Source organism: Apodemus sylvaticus, chromosome 11 (genome assembly GCF_947179515.1).
Source record: "Apodemus sylvaticus chromosome 11, mApoSyl1.1, whole genome shotgun sequence".
In the NCBI taxonomy this organism is placed as follows: Eukaryota; Metazoa; Chordata; class Mammalia; order Rodentia; family Muridae; genus Apodemus; species Apodemus sylvaticus.
Window position 1 is genome coordinate 18,984,662 of NC_067482.1, and position 21,709 is coordinate 19,006,370.

General features: G+C 38.0%; 1 protein-coding gene across 2 annotated transcripts in view; it reads right to left on the reverse strand.

The window, feature by feature from the left end:
- The window catches only part of LOC127696544 (albumin), a 46,485-nt gene extending 28,508 nt beyond the window's left edge, over positions 1–17,977 (reverse strand). The window contains exons 1-15 of one of the 2 annotated variants that reach the window (XM_052199359.1): positions 17,878–17,977; positions 17,147–17,204; positions 14,862–14,994; positions 13,554–13,765; positions 12,789–12,921; positions 11,797–11,894; positions 10,321–10,450; positions 9,296–9,510; positions 8,457–8,589; positions 7,293–7,390; positions 6,006–6,144; positions 5,467–5,690; positions 4,354–4,486; positions 3,724–3,791; positions 2,492–2,632 (exon numbers count right to left, since the gene is read on the reverse strand). In XM_052199359.1, the coding sequence (XP_052055319.1) occupies positions 3,750–3,791; positions 4,354–4,486; positions 5,467–5,690; positions 6,006–6,144; positions 7,293–7,390; positions 8,457–8,589; positions 9,296–9,510; positions 10,321–10,450; positions 11,797–11,894; positions 12,789–12,921; positions 13,554–13,765; positions 14,862–14,994; positions 17,147–17,204; positions 17,878–17,956 (1,827 nt within the window). In that variant the 5' untranslated portion in view covers positions 17,957–17,977 and the 3' untranslated portion in view covers positions 2,492–2,632; positions 3,724–3,749. Of the gene's footprint in view, positions 1–2,491; positions 2,633–3,723; positions 3,792–4,353; positions 4,487–5,466; positions 5,691–6,005; positions 6,145–7,292; positions 7,391–8,456; positions 8,590–9,295; positions 9,511–10,320; positions 10,451–11,796; positions 11,895–12,788; positions 12,922–13,553; positions 13,766–14,861; positions 14,995–17,146; positions 17,205–17,877 lie in introns of those variants that run through there. The other variant, XM_052199360.1, reaches the window with a different exon arrangement.
- Between the last annotated feature and the right edge of the window lie 3,732 nt (positions 17,978–21,709).

The following is a 21,709-nucleotide window of genomic DNA, read 5'->3' on the forward strand; positions in this document are numbered from 1 at the left end:
CATGCAGTTACAGGTAATGCAGACATTTTCACAATATTAATTCTTCCAATCCATAAGCACAGTGGGGTAGGGATTTCTTCTTCTAGTGTCTTCTTTTTTTCCAGTGTTTTAACACTTTTAATTTTAAAAGTATCTCATCTCTTTGGTTAGATATATTATTGCTAGGTAATTTTTTAAGGGAACTGAGAATGGAGTTGTTCTCCTGGTTTTATGTGCATGTTATTTGCATGCAGGTAGGCTACAGGCGATGGTAGATTAATTATCTAATGGACACCTTGCTGAATGTTTCAAATGTAGTCTTCAGGGTCTTCTATATCTAGGATCACATCTGCACACAGGGACAGTTTAGAGTCTTTTCGTATACATATCCTCCCTCTCTTTTTTGTTTTATGGCTTTGGCTGAGATTTCAGGTGCTATACTGAATTCGAGTGACGATAGTGGACACTTTTGTCTTGCTTCTTTAGCAGGAATGCTTTGGGCTTGCCCTGTATTTCAGTGAGTGTTTTCCTTAGAAGGGTGTCCATCACGTTTTTTAAAGCTGTGTTTGATAGTTTATAAAATAAATAAATGTTGAAATTAGTGTTAGGGATTGTGAGTATTTTTTGCTATGAAGTTGTCTGAACATTTGTATTTCATTACTTGGTACTTTGTAAAATGAATTTTCACTCAGTTTTTGCTTGACTAACCACAATGAATCATTATGCACAGAAAATTCTGAGTATATTTGAGCTAGCTAAGTAATAATTATATTAGTGAATGCTCTAATTTTTCATCCAATACTTGAGACTTGCCTAGAATGTTTGTATCTTGTAGGTCCCTAGTAGTATAGCTTGATGTAAGGCTATTTATATATCAACATGCACACCATGGAGAATATCACCTTTCTTGATTTTATGTTTGTCTGTACCTGTAAAGCCAAATTTTTTCTGCTATACTTCAGTCTCTTTAATTTGCTGGGTATGTCTGCAAACCAGATGCAACAAAACAGAATTATCTAATAGGATAAATGTTTAGATTTAAATAGCTTTATATATTACTCTTTGATCACATTAAATATACATGTGTGTATGTGTGTGTGTGCATGTGTATGTGTGTTTGTTTATGTATGTGTTGGTGTGTATTTGTGTGGATGTCTTTGTCTATATGTATAGATATGCGTATGTATGTATGTATGTATGTATGTATGTATGTATATGAATGTGTGGGTATATGTATGTGTATGCTCATTGTACTGATTCGTTTGTGTGTCAACTTGACACAGGCTGGTGTTATTACAGAGAAAGGAGCTTCAGTTGGGGAAGTGCCTCCATGAGATCCAGCTGTGGGGCATTGTCTCAATTAGTGATCAAGTGGGGAGGGCCCCTTGTGGGTGGTACCACCTCTGGGCTGCTATTCTTGAGTTCTATAAGAGAGCAGGCTGAGCAAGCTAGAGGAAGCAAGTTAGTAAGGAACATCCCTCCATGGACTCTGCATCAGCTCCTGTTTCCTGACCTGTTTGAGTTCCAGTTCTGACTTCTTTTTGTGATGAACAGCAACTCAGAAGTGTAAGCTGAATAAGCCCTTTCCTCCCCAACTTGCTTCTTGGTCATGAAGTTTGTGCAGGAATAGAAACTCCGACTCAGACACTCGTACATGTATATGTGTGTGTGTGTGTGTGTGTGTGTGTGTGCACATGTGTATGTCTGTGTGTGTGTGTCTGTTTGTATATGCATGTGGTCTCAAAATCCCTTCAAGTGCAATGCTTAAAGTGAAAATATAATAGATTAGTAAGAGCCAGTTGTAGAATAATGTGCACAGTCTCAAGCCAGGTCTATAATAAAACTTTCATATGACTATAAATGACCGTGTATGTAAACTAGTACACAGTACTTGGTAAGTCTATAAAACTCATAGAATAAAGTATATTTGAGCAACTGGTTCCTGGGATAGAAAAAAGAAGCTAGCAGTGAAGGTAGCATCGAAATTTTAACATGACTCTGACCACGCAACTCTTATGATGCATCAATTCAATGCGCTCCAAAACCCATCCAGATCACCCAGTTTCCTCTTCCAACAGGGCTTCTCAAGGTTTTATTCTGTCATCCTGAGTGATATTAACTTTTTTCTCCTTTCATTTAATTTACCTGTTCAACTGGTCATCCTTTAAATCTCCTTTGTCCACATCATAATTTTAGAGTCCCACTGACAAAGGAAAACCACAGTTCATAAACTTTAGGTCTCATTCAGATTTCTCAAAATGTTGAAATATTGGTTTCTATGCCCACCGCCTATAACTTGGGAGAGTATTAATGACTGTTTTCATTGTGTTGCCCATATGGACCTAGACAGATGACAGACTGATAGATGTTATGACACCCCATCACTCCAATACATGAAGGTGTGATATAGGTCTCCACTTAGATGAAGGGAGGAAGGTGAGGGTTTCCCTGAGCCTAAGAGGCTGCTAGGGTGAAGCGTGCCTTTGGAAGATATAGTTCAGAACACAGAGCAGATTATTTCCATATTTTATTAATTGCAGCACAGAGAACAGAAGTCAAATGTTTAAAGAAAATTGAATTCCTTAGGGTGTTGATTTTACACCAACAGAAAAGATGAGTTCTGAGTCTTCATGTCTTTTTTTCTCAGGGTATCCTAGAAAACAAAGAGAAACATAAGTGTTCTTTGTAAAATGGAATATGGTTTCCAAATCTATGTTTTATACTGTTGAATTACTTAAGTTCTTTTTGCAATGTTCACCAGTGTAGACGGCCTACACATAACCAAGTCTTAGCTGGCATCAGTTACTTGGTGGGCAGATGACACACTGATATGTTATGACACCCCCTCACACCAACACATGAGGTATGATATAGGTTGTGCCCTCCTCATCACTGGTCCCTCAGAGTCTTCAAGTGTCAAAGTCAGAGGTCTCACCACTTCTGGGGATCTACTTACTAAATAATTGGTTACAAATGAATGCTGTCTTCTCAGAATGCTACAAATTTCAAGTCTTTCTAAAAATAAAATAATTTTGAAATATCCTTATATCTATACGTTCTTTGCTTCAATAAAAAAATAAGTTTGTGTTTTCATATGGAAAAACAATTGTTTGCCAAAGTCTTCCATTATTGCCCTATATTTAAAATTCTCTTCCGAAAGATAGAAATACAAACAAAATTGATCAACATAGCTGTGTGCAATTATCTACATTTTCAAATGAAGCTGCTTTGTTATAAGAAGATAAATTCTGTTAAAGCTTAGCATGTGGCACATCAGAAATTTGAAAGCAGACCAATGATTTTGGAACAGAATACTCTGTATCTTAGGATGAAATGAATTTACAGAATTATTGGGTCAAACCACATGCAATCATTGATACACAACTGTCTTGACCCCAAAATGTTCATTGATATGGTTTCAACTTCATTTAGAGGATACTCTTTGCTGGGTGAACATGGGTGACTCCACATAGTAGTTCATGTAAGTCAGCAAAACCATGATTAACTCCTTGGCTCTGGTTTGAATTTTTAAATTTGGTTCCTTTTCTCCCTGGTTTGGTTGCCTCTTCTGTAAATTACATTAACCTAAGTTTTTATGTGTTCAGTTTCTTATCTATGCATGGAACCCAAATTGATGGCCATATGTGAGTCTAGGGGTACCAGATAGTGGCTTGACCATGTGAATCTTTATCGTTTTAGGAAAAATTATTATGATTACATTTTATAAATCCTGAGTAGAGTTACCTGAGATGGTTGTGGTTGTGATGTGTTTAGGATAAGGCTTCTTTGCTTCTAGTGACAAGGAGGGGACCCTGAAGACAAAGTAATGATGGATGTTAGAAAAGTATTAGCAGGACTATTAGGATTTTTATTTCACAGCCATCAGCGACAACATAGTAAATTCACATGCCTTGCATTGCTTAATTACAGTTCTATTTGGAATTCCTAAAACAGGCTCTCTGACATATGTTCTGTTCAAATCAAAAGGATCCTGTCAGGCCACAGGAAGGAATGTGAAATGATTCAGACATGTAATGGTAAATGTTCACCATTCATGTGTAAAATAACTCAATTCAAAAAGTTACATTTCAGGGCCAGGTTTAAATGAATTAATGATTCTGGGCTTTACAAGTACTTCTAACTATGTTCACATGTGTCAAAAATTTGAAATCAAATAGTGGTAATAAGCATTTAATTGGCAGCAGTATGGTAGAAGTTAAAAATTAAGAGCTATGTAAGTCAGTTTATATTACATTTACATAGCAAACAAAATCTAAATTGAACAAGTGTATGTGAATTCTGGAGCTCTACACCTGACCATGTGCACAGAAAATAGAAACCAAACATTATCAAAATGCAAAAAACGACTCTGACCTCAGTCGAGAAGCAGGTGTCCTTGTCAGCAGCCTTGCAACATGTATCCAGGAACTGTGCAAAATCAGCCATGACAGTCTTCAGCTGCTCATCCGTAGCCTTGGGCTTGTGCTTCACCAGCTCAGCAAGAGCCCTGCAGTAGGACAGAAAGCAAGAAGAGTGAGGAAACGTTGACTCCAGTGCAGGAAAATCAGACAGGAAGGAAGGCGAGGGGCCACAGTATAAGGTTATAAACCTTGGAGCCAAGTAACTTTGGCTTTGAGGACCATGCCACTGCCAACCTTAGGAATCTTGACTGTGCATGAGGGTAGTAGCAGGTGCCACTTTGCTAAGGCTAGATCAAATAGAACAACAATCAATGTGGGCCACATGGGTTTTACCTAGAATCAGGAAATCTCCTGAAAGAATTATGTCTTTGCACTTAATATCTGGAATTTTCCCTCTAACATTTTCCCCATTTGTTTCCCATTAATAATGGGGAGGCTAGAAAGACTGACAAGGCAAGCAAGAAGAGATTGCTGGGTCTCTATTGTTGACATCAGTGGAACAAACAGTACCAGAGAAATAGAGCTGTGTGTGGGATGAGTTTTGGAACTCAGTCTGGGTACCATGATGACAGGTCCCCAAAGGTGATGACAATACCCTGCTTCATTCTGTGCTATTGGAACCTCTCCCTTCAGCAGGTTTTAAACCTCCCATGTGCATTTCCAGTTCTTTCTTCTTCTATTCTCAAAAGTCATGCCCATGATGTTTTCTTGCCCCTGACATGGACATGGTCAGCTAGCTATAAATACCTTGAAATAAATACTCCTATGATTTCCATGACCAGTTTTTCTATCTATTAACTAGTGTTTAGTGTCTTCTTTTGTACCTCCACTAGAATTTTATTCTACTGTGATTTTACTCACAGTAATAAAGATTAGTCAAATGAAAGATGTTAAAAAAAATTTCACATAGGCAAAAATCTTTGAGACTCTTTCAACTCAGTGATGCCAGCATCTAAACACTTCTCTCTAAGGAATATAATCACTGCATCAAAAAAAAAATTGTCCATACATATACAATCGATACATATGCAATATGAAAATATATGCAACAAAAAATACTGCTCACGTTTGTTTCTTAATCTGCTTCTGCTTCTCTGGAAGTGTGCAGATATCAGCATGGAAGGTGAAGGTCTCCGCTTTAAACTCTTTGGGGACATAGGTTTCATCGACTGTCAGAGCAGAGAAGCATGGCCGCCTCTCCACCAGGGATCCACTACAGCACTTGGTAACGTGCTCACTCACTGGGGTCTTCTCATGCAGCAGACACACACGGTTCAGGATTGCAGACAGCTACAGAAGAGACAAGCAGAGCAGAAAGGTCACAAGTATTCCACAAATCTGCTATATGTTGCACTAAAAACTTTCATAGTGAGTTAGCCACTGTGAATGTAGCCTTGAATGGCCCAGAAATTCATCTAACTTTGGAAACTACCCACGTGAGACTTATTAAAAACTGTTTCTTTCTTAGATATGGGGTGGCCATGACCCAGATACCACACACACATATGCACATATTAGGACCCCATTGCTCCTGAAAGTTAGATTTATCTGGGTCTAAAGAAAACAACCCAGCCCTATTAACTTATTGCTGTTTAAAAGACTCACATAGTCTTCCACACAAGGCAGTCTCTGAGCTTCAGGAAGTCCACAACACTTAGAACCCACTCTTCCTAGGTTTCTTGCAGCCTCCACGAGAGTTGGGGTTGACACCTGAGGTGCTTTCCTGGTGTATCGAACCAGAATGCTGTGTAGCAAAAAAATAATCTACATTGTTTAATCCAGGTAGAAAACTGGCCTGATGCAATATATTTCAAGAACAGAAGATTCACAAACAGAACTAAGGTGTTTGTCCCCACTAGTCAAAGTGTCTTTACTACTAGGGTGATAGCATAGTACTGGAAGAAGACCTTGTCCTGAGAACCAAGCAGCTGTAAAAAACTACTTGGAGCATAAGATCTTAGTCTTAAATCTCTACTAAAATCATAAGGAAGTGACATTTCTCTAGTCCAATGGCATTAATGTACTCAGTGCTGCTTTAAATAAATTCTAACACAAATTTACACATATCACCATTGTGACAAGCTCAAAAGATAGAGGTGAAAAGAGAGATGGTTTACTAGAAACCATGCATGGATTAAATGAAAGGAAATAATGTCTGCCTGACACATTGTCTAGCAATTAATAACACCTTGCATTTAATAATGCACCGCAACTGCTAAAAGTCAATGTATTTCAGGTGAAGAAGTGTCAACTCCAAACTTTAGAGCTAAAAGAATGTTAAAACTGTATATGAAATGAACAAGGAATAATGTGGCTCTTCCAGTATGCTCACTTTGCTTCCATAGATAAAGTTCTATGGAATAATTCTAGAAGGCCATTCTGTCTCTATCTATAGAAGCAAATTCCATAGAAAGACAAGGTCACAACTACCAAAATCTACCTGTAACTCCAATGTCCAATGTTTTCCCAAGGGAACTCTTATTCAGGTAACATTTATATGATATGTATATTTTTGTTATATTTTTGTGTTCAGCATTTCAATCAGTTCTTGAGTTTCTGCTGCCTGAAGCATGCTACTTGTTTTTCTACTAAATATTGTTCTATTGTTTGCTCATAAATTCCACCTAACCCTTGAAGGACACTCCTAGTACTAATGTATCAAGATTTGCTGAGTCCTCAAAACATCTACTCCCAAGAGAACAGTGTTTATATTATACAGGAATAGAGTCCTCTTCATCCCTCCAACTAAATTTTCTCCTTCCCAGAATTTTTTGATACATAGGGATTATAAATAATGTTTTCATTGTGAAATCCATAGGCTGGATAGTCTGTACAGTGTTTTAAATAATCCCAAATTGACCAAGGAAAAAACTAGCTGGTAAAACTACTCACGCATTTTGGAATCCATACTCTCCAAGCTTCTCGTAAAGTTCACAGTTAGACTTGACCAAGTTCTTTGGCTCTTCTACAAGAGGCTGAAATTCATCAAGCTGCAAAATAAAAGAATTGTGTTTACAGCCCTCTTGCTGTAACTTTGGTGTAAGTCACTTTGCACCACTCCAGTCCCTTTGTCCAAAGACAAGTCAGGAGACTTCTGGGGCCATCTCTGCCACCTTTCATTTAAATTGTTCCTTTTATTTGCAGTGTCATTTGGCACAAGTCAAATGAGCATCTTCAGGCTCTAGCATTCAATGACTGTTTGAAGTAGGCCACCTGATATATTTTCTTGTTGTGTGACTGTTCTTCCCATATCCAAGATTCAGACTGATCCTGTCTCTACTGTACTGCACTAAGTGTCCTCAGCACCAGATATGGTCTCTTATCCAGTAAGGAGATGAAATTAAAATTACACCTAGAGAATAGCATAAGTTCACTAGATGATGGCCTTCATTTTAGCAATCTCTCTAAGATCTCTCTTGAGGTCTCTGACAGCATCCACTCCATGGCTCAATCACTGAGTGGTGTCTGGCATTCAGCAGTTTGTTTGTAAAGTACAACTCTCTTCTGGTCTCAAAGACTTCAGAAACCAGATGTACTAACAGGAGTCCTAATGCCCTCCACAACAAACTTTCAAGTAAAACTTCTCATAAAACTACTCCAAAACCTTCTCCAAAATCTTTGAATGCCATTTAAAGAACTAGAGTTCACAAACTTCTTTGAGATATTAATTCTAATAGTTGACAGTATACTCCAACAGATTAATGGTCTTTCAATCTAAGTTAAATAAATCAATTTTAGTTGACATTTGAATTTGTTCTCAAATTTTATTCTCAGAAGTGTAAAAAAGGAAAAGCTGCAATAAAGATGTTGTATAAGTAAAGATTCCTTCGTCTCTTTGAACCTTCCTTTTCTAGAGCAGTTGTTCAAGGTTTCCTTGTATTTTATCCTAAAAGTTTCTCCTATGATGTTGAAGAAGTTAAAGAGCTCAAACTTGCCTCCATCACAAGAAAACCTCTGCATTGACCTACATATTCATTATCATGAATTCCTCTCTCCCTTTCTCCTTGTAGAAAGCTCCATTAACACTGCAGGTGTCCTTGGCCTATGGAAACCTACCACTGTGCCATAGCAGGCAGGGGGATCAGCTTCAGCACAGCACTTTTCCAGAGTGGCTTCATACTTCTTAGCAAGTCTCAGCAACAGGGATACAGAGAAGTCAGGGTGCCTTCTTGAATATTCATACAAAAACCTAATTGAGAAGGACATAGACTGAGTCAAGTAAATGAGCAGGTAACAGAGTCACATGACCACCTCAACAGTGATGCTCATCCCAGGCATTCAGCATGGGACTGAGATCCATGCTAAAAACTAGGCAGGAAGAACACGGGACCCAAGAGAACTCTTCCCAGGTTTCAACTTTGACACTGAAACCTAATTTAGTATTCTGCATGGACAAATTACTATCAGTGCATTAACTTCCTCAGTTGTAGAATGGAAATAATTGTTGCACTTACTGAAAACATATTGTCATTTGCTATCAAGACTTGCCACACTGTGACATCCTGGTCTTTTCAACCAAGTATGAAAAATCTAGTGTCATGTTGACATATAAGCATATAGATAGATAGAAATTCTTGATGTCATCACAGAAATAGATAGAGCTGGATAGGTAAGAAGATACATCGGTAATATATTCCTATACATTATATATTTAAGAATTATGTTCATAACTATAATGAAGTGGTAATTAAAATGCATATATTCATGGCATATTTCTAAAGATTTCCAGAAATATTCTTGTGAAGTAAGGAACATTGAATTTACGCTGAAGGCACATACGATTTCATACAAAATATTTTAAATTATTTAAAACACTTTTCAAGGAAATTTTGAAGGCTAAGAATAGTAAGGGTGAATTATTTTTCTGAGAGCCACAGAAGTCCTGCTACACTCACGTGCCCAGGAAGACATCCTTGGCCTCAGCGTAATTCTTGCACACTTCCTTATCCTCAACAAAATCAGCAGCCACTGCAGGCAGGTCAGCAGGCATGGTGTCATGTTCTACCTCACTGAGACACTGGGCTTTCTGCAGCACTGGCTTATCACAGCAAGCCTGCAGTTTGCTGGAGATGGTTGCCTGGTTTTCACACATATACTTGGCAAGTTCCGCCTGGGAGAATGGAAAACCAAAGCTTCAGAGGAATTATCTTGGCTACATTTTGTCCCTGTACCTCTGTCATGTGGGGAAAACATATTCATCCTGCTCCAAACCATATCCAACCAAAGTGGCTTCTGTAAACACATGCTCAGCCCCGCAGTGCTGCAGAGACTGTAGACTCAGAGATACTATGACCAAAACATTCCAGTCGGATCCAAGAAAGACTGTTCTGGAACAAGATATGTATCAGTAATGAGCATAATTACAGGGCTTGCTTAGGTACACAAAATATCTGCCTCCACTTTTCCAGAAGGTACTATGGTAGAAGAGGATTCTGGTATTTGATTATATTTTTAGTTTTTGTAGCGGGGAGGGATGGGAGATAATAGGATAGACAATGTTGGAGAAAATGAAATCACAGTGAATTTGTATGTACTTAACACAGACAATAAATTAGGGGAAAGGGCAGATAAGCACATTTGTAAAAGCCTCTCCTCTCTTTAGGATGTGTAGCCCTGCTTCTCTCGCCAGAACATCTTAGGAATCTACATTTGTGGCTTCTCGTTCTTGTTCCACTAAAGCCGTCTCAAGGTGTGACTGAAGAAAGGAGTTTCAGGTCATTAAATTATACAGAAAACTTTTTTACTGTTGGTACTATTATGGTTTTGTTTTCTGTTTTTGTTTTGTTTTGTTATGTTTTTCCGGAAAGTAGCAGCAACCACGGAGAGCTTGGGAGGGTAAAGGCCACACCAGCAGACAGCAGTGTTCTCTGATGAAGCCAAGCAGGTGCACTCACTGACTGAGCATGCGATGGCTCCTTACCCTGTCATCTGCACATTCCAGCAGGTCCCCATGGCAGCACTCCTTGGTGACTTTGGTCAGGTCTGTTGCCAATTTGGTGATTTCTGCAAAGTCAGCATTGGGGAATGTCTGGCTCATGCGAGCTACAGCCCTAAAAAAAAAAAAAAAAGGAATTTCCATCAATGAATTATTATCATATTGTATTCGTATGAAAGCAGTAAAAAAAAAAAAAGACACCATTTTTAACAAGTTCAAAACCTGCTATAAACTGTTTTGAAGTTCAAAACCAACTTAATTGAACAATCTATAAAAATTCACTATTGTCATGCTAGTCTGGGATGACACTTATGTTTTTCTTTGGCAGATTTGTCTACTAAAAGAATAGGGGTGGTGCATGAAAAGCTAAGGCTGCATTGAATTAAAAGCAGGCAAGATTTCCCCAAAGTGGCAGCAGTGAATCTTTAAGTCTTATCTGACTTCTGTTTCCGGGTTGCTCCTATCTTAGCACTGTGACCACCAGCAGGCATTAGCTTTTAGAGTGTTACAACATGTGGAATCAAGGATCTAGGAGATTAAATTACATAATGGCATGAAAACATTTCCTTGTCTGGAAATGAAGATTCACCATCTTTCATCACAAGACATATTTCTCTAAATCCTAATGTTCAGTGGGGGAAAATTCTTAATTCCTAGAGAACTAGAGAGTTCTAATAATCATCCTCCTGCCAAGAACCTGTTCCAGCAGACAGCCTCTAAGCTCATGGCAAAAGCCAAGATTCTCTTTCTAAAATGATCTTCATCCTAACTCCACTAGGCTCCCTTGCAGGAACCAGTAACAGCCTGGGTAACAGTGCATTGTTCATGTTGAACTTGCTTTGTCTGTAATAATTTGGATAGTAGGAATGACTTAGTGAGGATAATTGTGCTGACAGTTCCTAGACAACACACACAATGTTGTCTCAATGTTCTCTCCTATTGTGTTGATTCATTGTTGACTGACACGTGAGGCAGCAGAAGGGCAAGCTTATCTTTCTTGGCTTCCATATTAAAGGATGCTCCCAGACTCAGCTGCAGCTTATAAAATAAAGAGGGTCAAACACAAACATGAGATTAAGGGCACAATTGGAGCTGTAAAAAAAATCAAAGTAGTAACTAGTTTGATTGATGGCTAAATTCAATTATCAGGACATAGAAAAGTCACTTTTAGACATAGGGAATATAAACCCTGACTAGGACTCTATTACGTAAGCTTGGAAAATGAGTCCCAGTCTTTATAAACAAATGATATTTTAAATACCTATATTCTCTTAGAAAAAAAGTCTTCTAAATTCTTTGATAATTTAAAACAAAACAATTAGACAAAAATGTCAAATTATTACTATTCTGATTTCACCTCTATTGTCTTCTCATAAAGTACCTTATAAAGGCACAGTCTTTTGGATTGGACAACCACCATCAGAAAGACATGAACTATGATATTAAAGAAAAGTCATGTACCATGCTTTGAAGGCTCTCTCTCCAAATTTCTGCATGCTGGAGCACTTCATTCTCTGACGGACAGATGAAACCAAGGCTTTCTCCTTCACTGCATCAAGCTACAACAAATAATCCAGTTAAAAAATGGTAAAGGTTATTTTTACACACACACACACACACACAGAGAGAGAGAGAGAGAGAGAGAGAGAGAGAGAGAGAGAGAGAGAGAGAGAGAGAATCAAAGTTTCAGTCAGCCCGATACCAAAATAATTGATTTGTTTGGGGAGGAGTTGAAATCAGGACCTTGTGCATGTTTGTTGGATCTTTGATCAAAATGAAAACTTAAAAAGATAATTGACACCTCAATGCACAAGTCCTCCCTCTTGGCAAATAATTATTTTGATACCTAAGGGAAAAGAAAATCAGTCAGGTCATTGCTACTTAAAGCATCTTGGAGACACTGCTGAGAGAAGGGTCCTGTAAGGAGATGTCCCAGGACATATACCTGAACTGATTTTTAATTTTATGATTAATCCACTTTAGTCCTTCCTCCATTAACTTTCATAAAATCAGTAAGTGATTATAAAAATCAAATGATGCAAGTAACAAATATTCCTGGAAGAAAGGAATGAACTCAAACTTCTAGCCTCAGTAAAAATTCACTGCTTTAAATTTTAGCTCCTGAGAAGTCTCAGAGAAGGTCAAAAAATAAAAGAAAAAAAAAAAAGAAGTCTAGCCGTTTCTGCACAGCTTGACAAAGAGTATTCTACTGCAGACATCATTCCCATGAAGAAAGAGAGGACAAGTAACACATATACAAGAACCCCCTCTTCTGACCACTGCCAAATTTTAGAAAAAAGGAAGGAAGGCATAAGAACGAAAATCCACTGGTAACTTAAGAAGAAGGAGACGGTTCATTCGGAAAGTCGAGTCTCCTGAATCTAGCCATAGGATGATCCAGTTCTGAGGTTGGAATACAAAGCAACTCCTTCGTTCATCTTTCCTGGGATTACCTTCGGGCCCATGCAGGCTGCTTTGTCGGCCTCTGCACAGCACTGGGTCAGAATTGCACTGTACTTCTCAGCATAGTAAAGGAGTTCTGGGGCATAGAAATAAGGATGTCTTCTGGCAACTTCATACAAATAGCTGAGTTATGGGGAAAAGGAGAAGAAATTGGGCAGTCATTTCCCACAGCACAGTACACAACAGAAATGATTAGAGACACCCCACACCCTTGGGTACACGTGAGATCTGTAATCGACGAGTTTCACTCAGTGTGGCCACCCATGCATGAGTGATGGCCTTTGTTGTTAAGTGAGAAAAGAGATTTGAGTGTGTGTGTGTGTGTGTTCAGATATGTGCATTTTTGGTAAGTAGATAAATTTAGGTGATGAAATGTTGATGATTAAAATGAAATTGATCTAGAGAACATGAACAACACACACATACACAGGCATACACATACACACATGTATAAGCACATGCACACATGAACACCAACAGAATATTTTGTAACTTCTCAGTCCCAGATATTTCACACAGGTCCTATCTGTTCTCAAGATCAAAACACCATTGATCTTTTTATTGCTGTTGGATATAGTTTTGTGGTATCAAATATTATTATCAAATATCGTGTTTTTAAAAATCATTCAACACATCCCAGGATGTTTTGAATGTTTTGAATGTTGGATGTTTAGGGGTTCATAACTATTAGCATAAGTGCCGCTGACTGACCTATGGCCCAGTCTAAGCTTAAACCTAGAAGCCTGGGTACTCACTGTCCCATAAAGGTGGTAGGGTCTTCCTGGAAGGAGGTGCACATGGCCTCAGCCTCTGGCCTCTCAAAGGGCGGCAGGTTGGGGTTGTCATCCTTGTGTTGCAGGAAACATTCATTTCTTTCTGGCTCTTGTTTTGCACAGCAGTCAGCCAGCTCGCCATAGCTGTCACGGAGACTTGGAATGGAGCATAACTTATCTCCAAAAAGAGTGTGCTAAGGGCGGAAGACAGAAAGGTCAAATTCCTGCCAGTACCCAACTTTTTTCATAGCCAAAGAGCAGCATTGAAACCAAGTGTGCTGATAAAATTTATTGATGAAAACATGTACCTTGTATGTATGTACATACATGATATGTATATTGAAATATCCATAACACATTGAACGATATATAAATTTTCTGCTTTCACATACCACTTAAAATAAATTTAAGTATTACAAAAAATTGTTGATGAAATTAGTTACATTTTCAAAACATGATTATCAAGTGACACAGTATTGTATATGTTGGATAAAACAAAGAAGGAAGGAGCTAATGCCCTTCAGGAAAACTGCCTTCTGTGTTTTCTATCTGACACTAAAAGCTAGGAGCAAAGTCATTATAATTAAAAAAAAATCTCAATAGATGTGAGGAGCAGGTCAACACATGCTCAGAAGGAACATGTTCACACAGCTCCTCACAGGCTTGGCAACTTTGGGAGAAGTCTGTTTACTACCTTCCTGTAAAACTGAAGAAGAATACAATCCTCCTTCCCTTTTGTCTCTCCAAGCCTCTCATGTGAGCCTTCGTGCTCTCTTTCAGATCCATGACCTCATTTTTCATTCATTGTTACATGGTTATACGTTCATGTAAATACATATATGTTCCTAAATGTAGCCTGCTTAGTCTGTATGATGTTATTTACATGTATATTTTAAGGATGACCAATGGTATTGGATGGGCAATTGGTGTGCTCTTCCTCAAAGAAGGTGACGTCCTGCTCTCTGCACTTCTCAGTTGCCTATCATTCTTTGTGTAGGGTTTAGTTCTTGTTTTTCCCTCATCCACTTCAGCATGTCTATTGTCACTGTTACTGTCAAGCTTCCATCTGGGTAGCCATGTTGGGGAGACTTCTTGAGTGTAGCTTCTGCAATTTCTAGGATAAGGAGCCCCATAGCAAAATTCCCATCGCCCTGGCTCTAACAATCTCTCTGCCTGCTCTGCCACAGTGTTCCCAGGCCTAAAGTGAGGGAGTCGTGATTCACTTTCCTTTGAAACACTCAGAATTCCACAAAGCAGGAAAGTAGATCCTCAGAAGCAGAAGCTACTCACAAGGGATTTGTCACAGTTGGCGGCAGACTCATCGGCAACGCATGTCTTTGCAAAGTCTGTTACTTCATTCACCAGTTTTATATGCTCTTCATACGGGCATTTCTGGAGATACTGGGAAAAGGCAATCAGGACTCTGAAAAGCAGATGTAGAAAGAAAACCTCAGTGTGGGGCAGGTGGCTCTCCAAAACAGCCTATTGTGTATGTGTATATTTTCAATAGTTTAGTACAACTATCTAGAAAGCCTATAGTGGTCAGCTATTCTCTGACACAGCCAGGAATACCAGCCTTTCCAAACAAAATGAATATGGATTTCTACCATGTTGAAGTATGTAGATACATCATGTAGATGCATGTATGTGTCAATAGATTTATGAAAATGAGGAAAATAAGCAAACTACTTGCTAAATATATTCATTGTCAAGGCTAGATATTTTATAAGTTCTTTGAATTATTTCTTTTCTAATCCATACACCTCTGTTAATTGGAATGCATCACACTATTGGCCTTTTAAAAATAAATGAAATACTCATTCTTTAATGTTTAATACATTAAAACATTATTAAGGTTGGAGATAAGAATGGATCAATTCACATTCTACTGCATGCTGACCTCCAGTTCAACTTCAAGTGGATCAAGGACCTCCACATAAAACCAGACACACTGAAACTAATAGAAAAGAAACTGGGGAAGACCCTTGAGGACATGGGCACAGGAGAAAAGTTCCTGAACAGAACACCAGTAGCTTATGCTCTAAGATCAAGAATTGACAGATGGGACCTCACAAAGTTTCTTTAAGGCATAGGTCACTGTCAAAAGGACAAAACGGCAACCAACAAATTGGGAAAAGATCTTCACCAACCCTTCATCTGACAGAGGGCTAATATCCAATATATAGAAAGAACTCAAGAAGTTAGACTCCAGAGAACCAAATAACCCTATTAAAAAAATGGGGTAGAGAGCTAAACAAAGAATTTTCACCTGAAGAAATTCAAATGGCTGAGAAGCACCTTAAGAAATGTTCAGCATCATTAGTTATTAGGGAAGTGCAAATCAAAACAACCCTGAGATTTCACCTTACTCCAGTCAGAATGGCTAAGATTAAAAACTCAGGAGACAGCAAGTGCTGGTGAGGATTTGAAGAAAGAGGAACACTCCTCCACTGCTGGTGAGAATGCAAGTTGGTACAACCACTCTGGAAATCAGTCTGGCAGTTTCTCAGAAAACTGGGCATGACACTTCCAGAGGACCCTGCTATACCACTCCTGGGCATATACCCAGAGGATTCCCCGGCATGCAATAAGGACACATGCTCCATTCTGTTCATAGCAGCCTTATTTATAATAGCTAGAAGCTGGAAAGAACCCAGATGTCTCTCAATGCAGGACTGGATACAGAAAATGTGGTATATTTACACAATGGAATACCACTCAGCAATTAAAAACAATAAATTCATGAAATTCTTAGGCAAACAGTTGGAACTGGAAAATATCATCCTAAGTGAGGTAGCTCATTCACAAAAGAACACACATGGAATGCAGTCACTGATAAGTGGATATTAGACCAGAAGTTCTGAATACCCAAGACACAACTCATACATCATATCATTCCCAAGAAGAAGAAAGGAGAGGGCCCTGGTCCTGGAAAGGCTTGATCTAGCATTGTAGGGGAGTACCAGGACAGAGAAGTGGGAGGGGGTTGATTGGGGAATGGGCTGAGGGAAGAGGGCTTATGGGACTTATAGGGAAGGGGGAACCAGGGAAGGGGAAATCATTTGGAATGTAAACAAAGAATACAGAAAAAAAAAAGGTTGGAGATGTGACTTAAGTATAGACTACTTACGTCACATATGTAAGGACCCAGTACTACAAAAAGACAAAATAATGTTCTCAAGATACCATGAGATCTTATTGCATAAAGAGTTAGTAAGTGGGCTACCCCCAAACCTACATTTCATTGACAATCGAGAAATAAAAATAAGATTCCAGACATAACAAGTTACATGTGAACTCTAGATACTCTCCAGGAAAGGAAGTATTTATTAGCCACACATGACTAGATACATTTAATTAAAATTAAATATTTTTAAATATTTAAATATTATTTGATCATGTCCCTGGTTGCCACAATGCTCAGCACAGATTCATAGTCTTTTCATTAATGCACACATTTCTATTGGACAGCACTGCTCTGCGGTTTGCATACTCAAGGTGGGAGAAAAGGTGTTTTAGAACTTGAACTAATACTATCAAAAAACGTTAAGTGGACTTTCAGCATTTTAACTTACAGGCCTTTGAAATATTTTTCTCCCAAATCATTAAACCGATGGGCGATCTCACTCTTGTCTGTGAAAATGGAGAGAAAAAACACAAAATGTATTTAAAGATTGATGAAGACAACTGATTGTAATATGCTGCTTTTCATTCCCTCTTCATTAATGTAAGCTATTCCACAAAGATGCCAGCCTCTAATCGTTGCAGGAAAACCTGAAGGTGGCAAGGATTTCTTACTACTACATTCAAAGTTATATTCTTTCACCAAAAATATTATTTTAAAACCTGTTAAGTGTTTATAACATTGCATTCAAACCCAAAGTTTAATGCTTCTATTATGCTTGTAAATATCTACTAAGACAATAGTAAACATAAATGGAAACTCCATTTATAAAATTAGTAAAACACACTTTTAGTTTTCAGTGTAACATGGAAGAACAGGCAAACCCTTTAAGGCTGTAATGAATTCAGCTGAATTTGATGTAATTTAAGTCATTCTAACTAACATTTTTTTTAAATTAAAAGAAATTTAAAACTAAGCTTTCAAAAATCCCCCATTATTGTCATTAAAGATATCTAAAATAAATTAATAAGATAACAGCATAAGGGTTCTCAGATGCAAATCATAATCATAATAATCATCTTCTAGAAATCAGCACTAAAGAAAAATTTAACTATTTAAAAATATCATACTTCCATTACTAGGAATAATAAAAGTAGAGATGAAAGAACATAAAATTCTTACGTGCTTCTCGACGAAACACACCCCTGGAAAAAGCAGAGCCGGAGACAAAGAGGAGGAGGAGAAAGGTTACCCACTTCATTTTGCCAGAGGCTAGTGGGGTTGATAGGAAAGGTGATCTATGTGCAGAGAAACTCGCTCTAATATACTTCTTTAACCAATAACTGGAGATCATTAACCATACTTTCCTCACATTTCATTGGTCCCTACCCCGTTACAAAATCGTGCTATCCTTGCCAAAATGTTGTTTGACTAAATCCATTGCGTATGTTTGCCATCTAGAGCTGTTCCCTCCTCCCCCAAAAGACTTTGTCAATTCATTAAAGTTATGTAAGACTTCAATTTTACATAAGAGTTTAATCTCTTTGTCTCCCAGTTGAGCATTTCACTTTGTGCCTTTGCATGGAAACAGGAAACATTCTAGAAGCTAAGAAGTGAATCACATGGATTGTTCATCCCAAATATGCTTCCATGTACAGGTAATGAAGAATTTACATGAGGAAGGGGTGGGTCTCATCACAGGGCTTCCAAGTCTTTCTCATCTCTTTAAAGTTAGAATGCTCCATAAGACTCACAGTGTCTCAGTTGTGAACTTAAAAGAAGCCAGATCAATATAAAAAATAAATAAAAATAAAAATAAACGTGCAGAGGACTTTCAGAAGTCTTGTGTCCACACCCCATGCTCAGGTTAAGTGTGAAACAGGTCTGGAGTAGAATATTGTCATCTAACATGAGCCTCGTTCTTGGTGTGTTTTAGAGGAGACACTAGAACAGGCACCACAATGACAGTGGTGATGGTCTTTGTCATTCTATCATACTTCCCCTGACACCTCAGGGTGATAATTAGTGGCAAACCAGCTATCTCACTTAGCTAGAAGGATGAGTCAGTCAATACCACATCCAAATCACTCCCATGGTTCCTATACATACTGGATCTACTCAGTGACAGAAGGAGGAGGAGGAGATGGAAAATGAGAAGGGGAGGAGGAGGAGGAGGAAGAGGAAGAGGAAGAGGAAGAGGAAGAAGAAGAAGAAAGAAGAAGAAGAAGAAGAAGAAGAAGAAGAAGAAGAAGAAGAAGAAGAAGAAGAAGAAGAAGAAGAAGAAGAAGAAGAAGAATCTTCATATCTAGTTATACAATTATACAATGAAAGGAATCTACTTTCTATGACCTCATCCTATGTCCTCATCTTCAAGAAGGTGCCCAAATTCTATAATCAAACAATCAAACACAGGAGTAAAGGCAAAAAAAAAAAAAAAAAAAAAAAAAAAGGAGAGGGGAAAAGTGTTTCCTTTCTTATTTTATGACTCAAAAGGGTCCTGAAATGACTAGTCTCTGAAGACACAGATGAACAGAATGTAATAAAATAAAATAAAATAAAAAAGTCTGCCTGTGGCATAACTTCCACTGGGGGAGGGGGCGGGGGAGGGTTGAATTAAGACAAAACCCCATATTGGAAAAGAAGATAGAAACTAAACAGAAAAGATAATCCTTTCTTGGATCAATTCCTCCTTAAACTTCCTAGAAAGAGTGGTAACTATTAGAAGACAGTACTCAGTCCTAGTCCTGTTCTTATGTAGGTCTGGATAAATATAAACAAGTATGCTTAAGTTCCTGAATATATTTGTATTACTAACTCACATATTCAAGCTTTTATCTCTCACACCTGGACTATGTACATACATTTTTGTTTGACAATCAAGTAAAAAAATCATCTGTGTATTTATTTTGCATTTAGATTTTTTGTAGGCTAATAATAAATACCAAAGTATAAGAAAAAGTCATCATAATGGAGTAGAAGCTTGAGCACGTTTAGTGACTGATGAAGCTCCAATAATTTTAAGACATAAATTAATAACAACTGAGCCTCTTCTTAGCAGTATATCTCAATGTCTTACATGGGCATATTGTAATTAATCCTTAGCAGCCAAGAATTAAAGCGCTTACTTCTTGACACAATCTCTGGGCTTACGGTTCATCTCAACTAAAAGGAAACACTTGAACAATTGCATTTGGTAAGTAAGACTTGATACTCTTTCTTCTGAGACGTCTGGCACTCGTCCTGGATGCAGAGTCTATACTGAGAGGAACGGAGCCACATGATTATTAATCACTTCTAAACATTCTGGTTCTCAAGCTTTTAAACTCGATGTTTAGTCATTCATCAGAAGAGTATGGCAGGAGCAGAAATGTGAAAGTTAAACTAAGACTTTAGTTCTTAAATAAATAGAAAATAGCGAAAATAATCTTCAAGCGTTTTCTCATGCTTGTGGGAGGACTTTACAAAAAGTAGCTGAGACAATTTGTTGTTTGGAATGTATTATCCTGTGCTCATTGTCTGGAAGGAAACAACAACAACAACAACACACACACACACACACACACACACACACACACGCATGCACGTGCACACACACAAACGTGCGTGCGCACACGCGCACACACGCACGCACACACACACACACACACACTCCTGCTGAAATACAAATGTGATTGGGAATTAAACCTGAGCTTTAATCTCTTCAATTTCTTATTTTCTCCTGGTATTATCAGCTGTTTGATGTTTTCTTTTATCTTGGTTTTCTTATTTCCTTTGAATTAGTTTTGATAGGATGGATTTCCCAGCACCCTCTCCCCTTCCTATTTCTGGAACATTTCTAACTTCTTTCAAACCATCCAGGACATCTGACAACCTCAATCTAGTATAAACAGTTCTTCTCCCAATGAACCTACAGTACTTCTGGATCTCCACTTAAAAGTGAAATATGTCCAGAAATAAACAACTGTATCTAATAATGTCATCAGAATTTCACCACAGATTTTCTAGAAATGGTGGCTTAACATTTATCTCTTCTAAAATATAGAAAATTTCATTTAATTTTGAAGAAAAGTGGGGATACGAAGTCTTTTCTCCACATTTTTCCTATAGTTCAGATATCTCCTAAGCTGAAGGGCCAGAAATGCTTCATATAAAATGAGGTTGGAAAGAGGAAGATCATTAAATATCAAACTCAATGACTGAAACATAACAAACAATTTAATTTCTCATTATATATGAAAAGTGTATTTCCCAACAAAAGTCAAAAATGTCCAAAGATTTCTAATGCAAATAAATATTGTTATTCAAACATTGTTTCTCATCATCCCCATATTGAAGTCTTTTGTGCTCCCCAACTATATCCACTTAAAATATTGAAAATATAGATTGTTCTGTGTTTCCTTGGAGAAAAGAGGTATATCACAAAAATGTGCATGGTTCAGTACTAAGTATATTTTTCAGTGGGCCATCAGCTGGCCAGCAGATCGAATCAATGCCATGGAGGATAGTCAAGTAGCAACCATCTCAGCTGATGAGTCCAAAAACTCCTGGCTTGTAGATTTCTCAATCTTTCTAATCGGGTTGATAGAATGCCAGTGGTGGAAAGGTCTGAGTTCATAATCGATGGATCTGGGCTAGAACATTGATCCTCATAAACAACCTATCCCTAAATACCTGGTGCCTCAAAGAAAATGTCAAAACAACCCAAGTGTAAGCATCGACTGCTGAGATTCAACAGTATATGATACTATATTCAGCAGAAAATTGTTTTAAGATAATGACCTACTATATGAACATGCAGACTGAACAGTACTAACATGAGAAAGTGACTTAAACAGGTGGTTTACCACTGACAAAAGGGTTTCACCTTTTGGAGAGAGGCTTAAACACTTAGAGATGTGCTTGTAAAGAAAATGCATAGAATGGGTCCTGGCCTGCCAGAACTAGAGTAATCAAAGGAAAGAATTCTAGATGAACTGGATAATGTAACACGAAACTCTACCATATCCTTCATGCC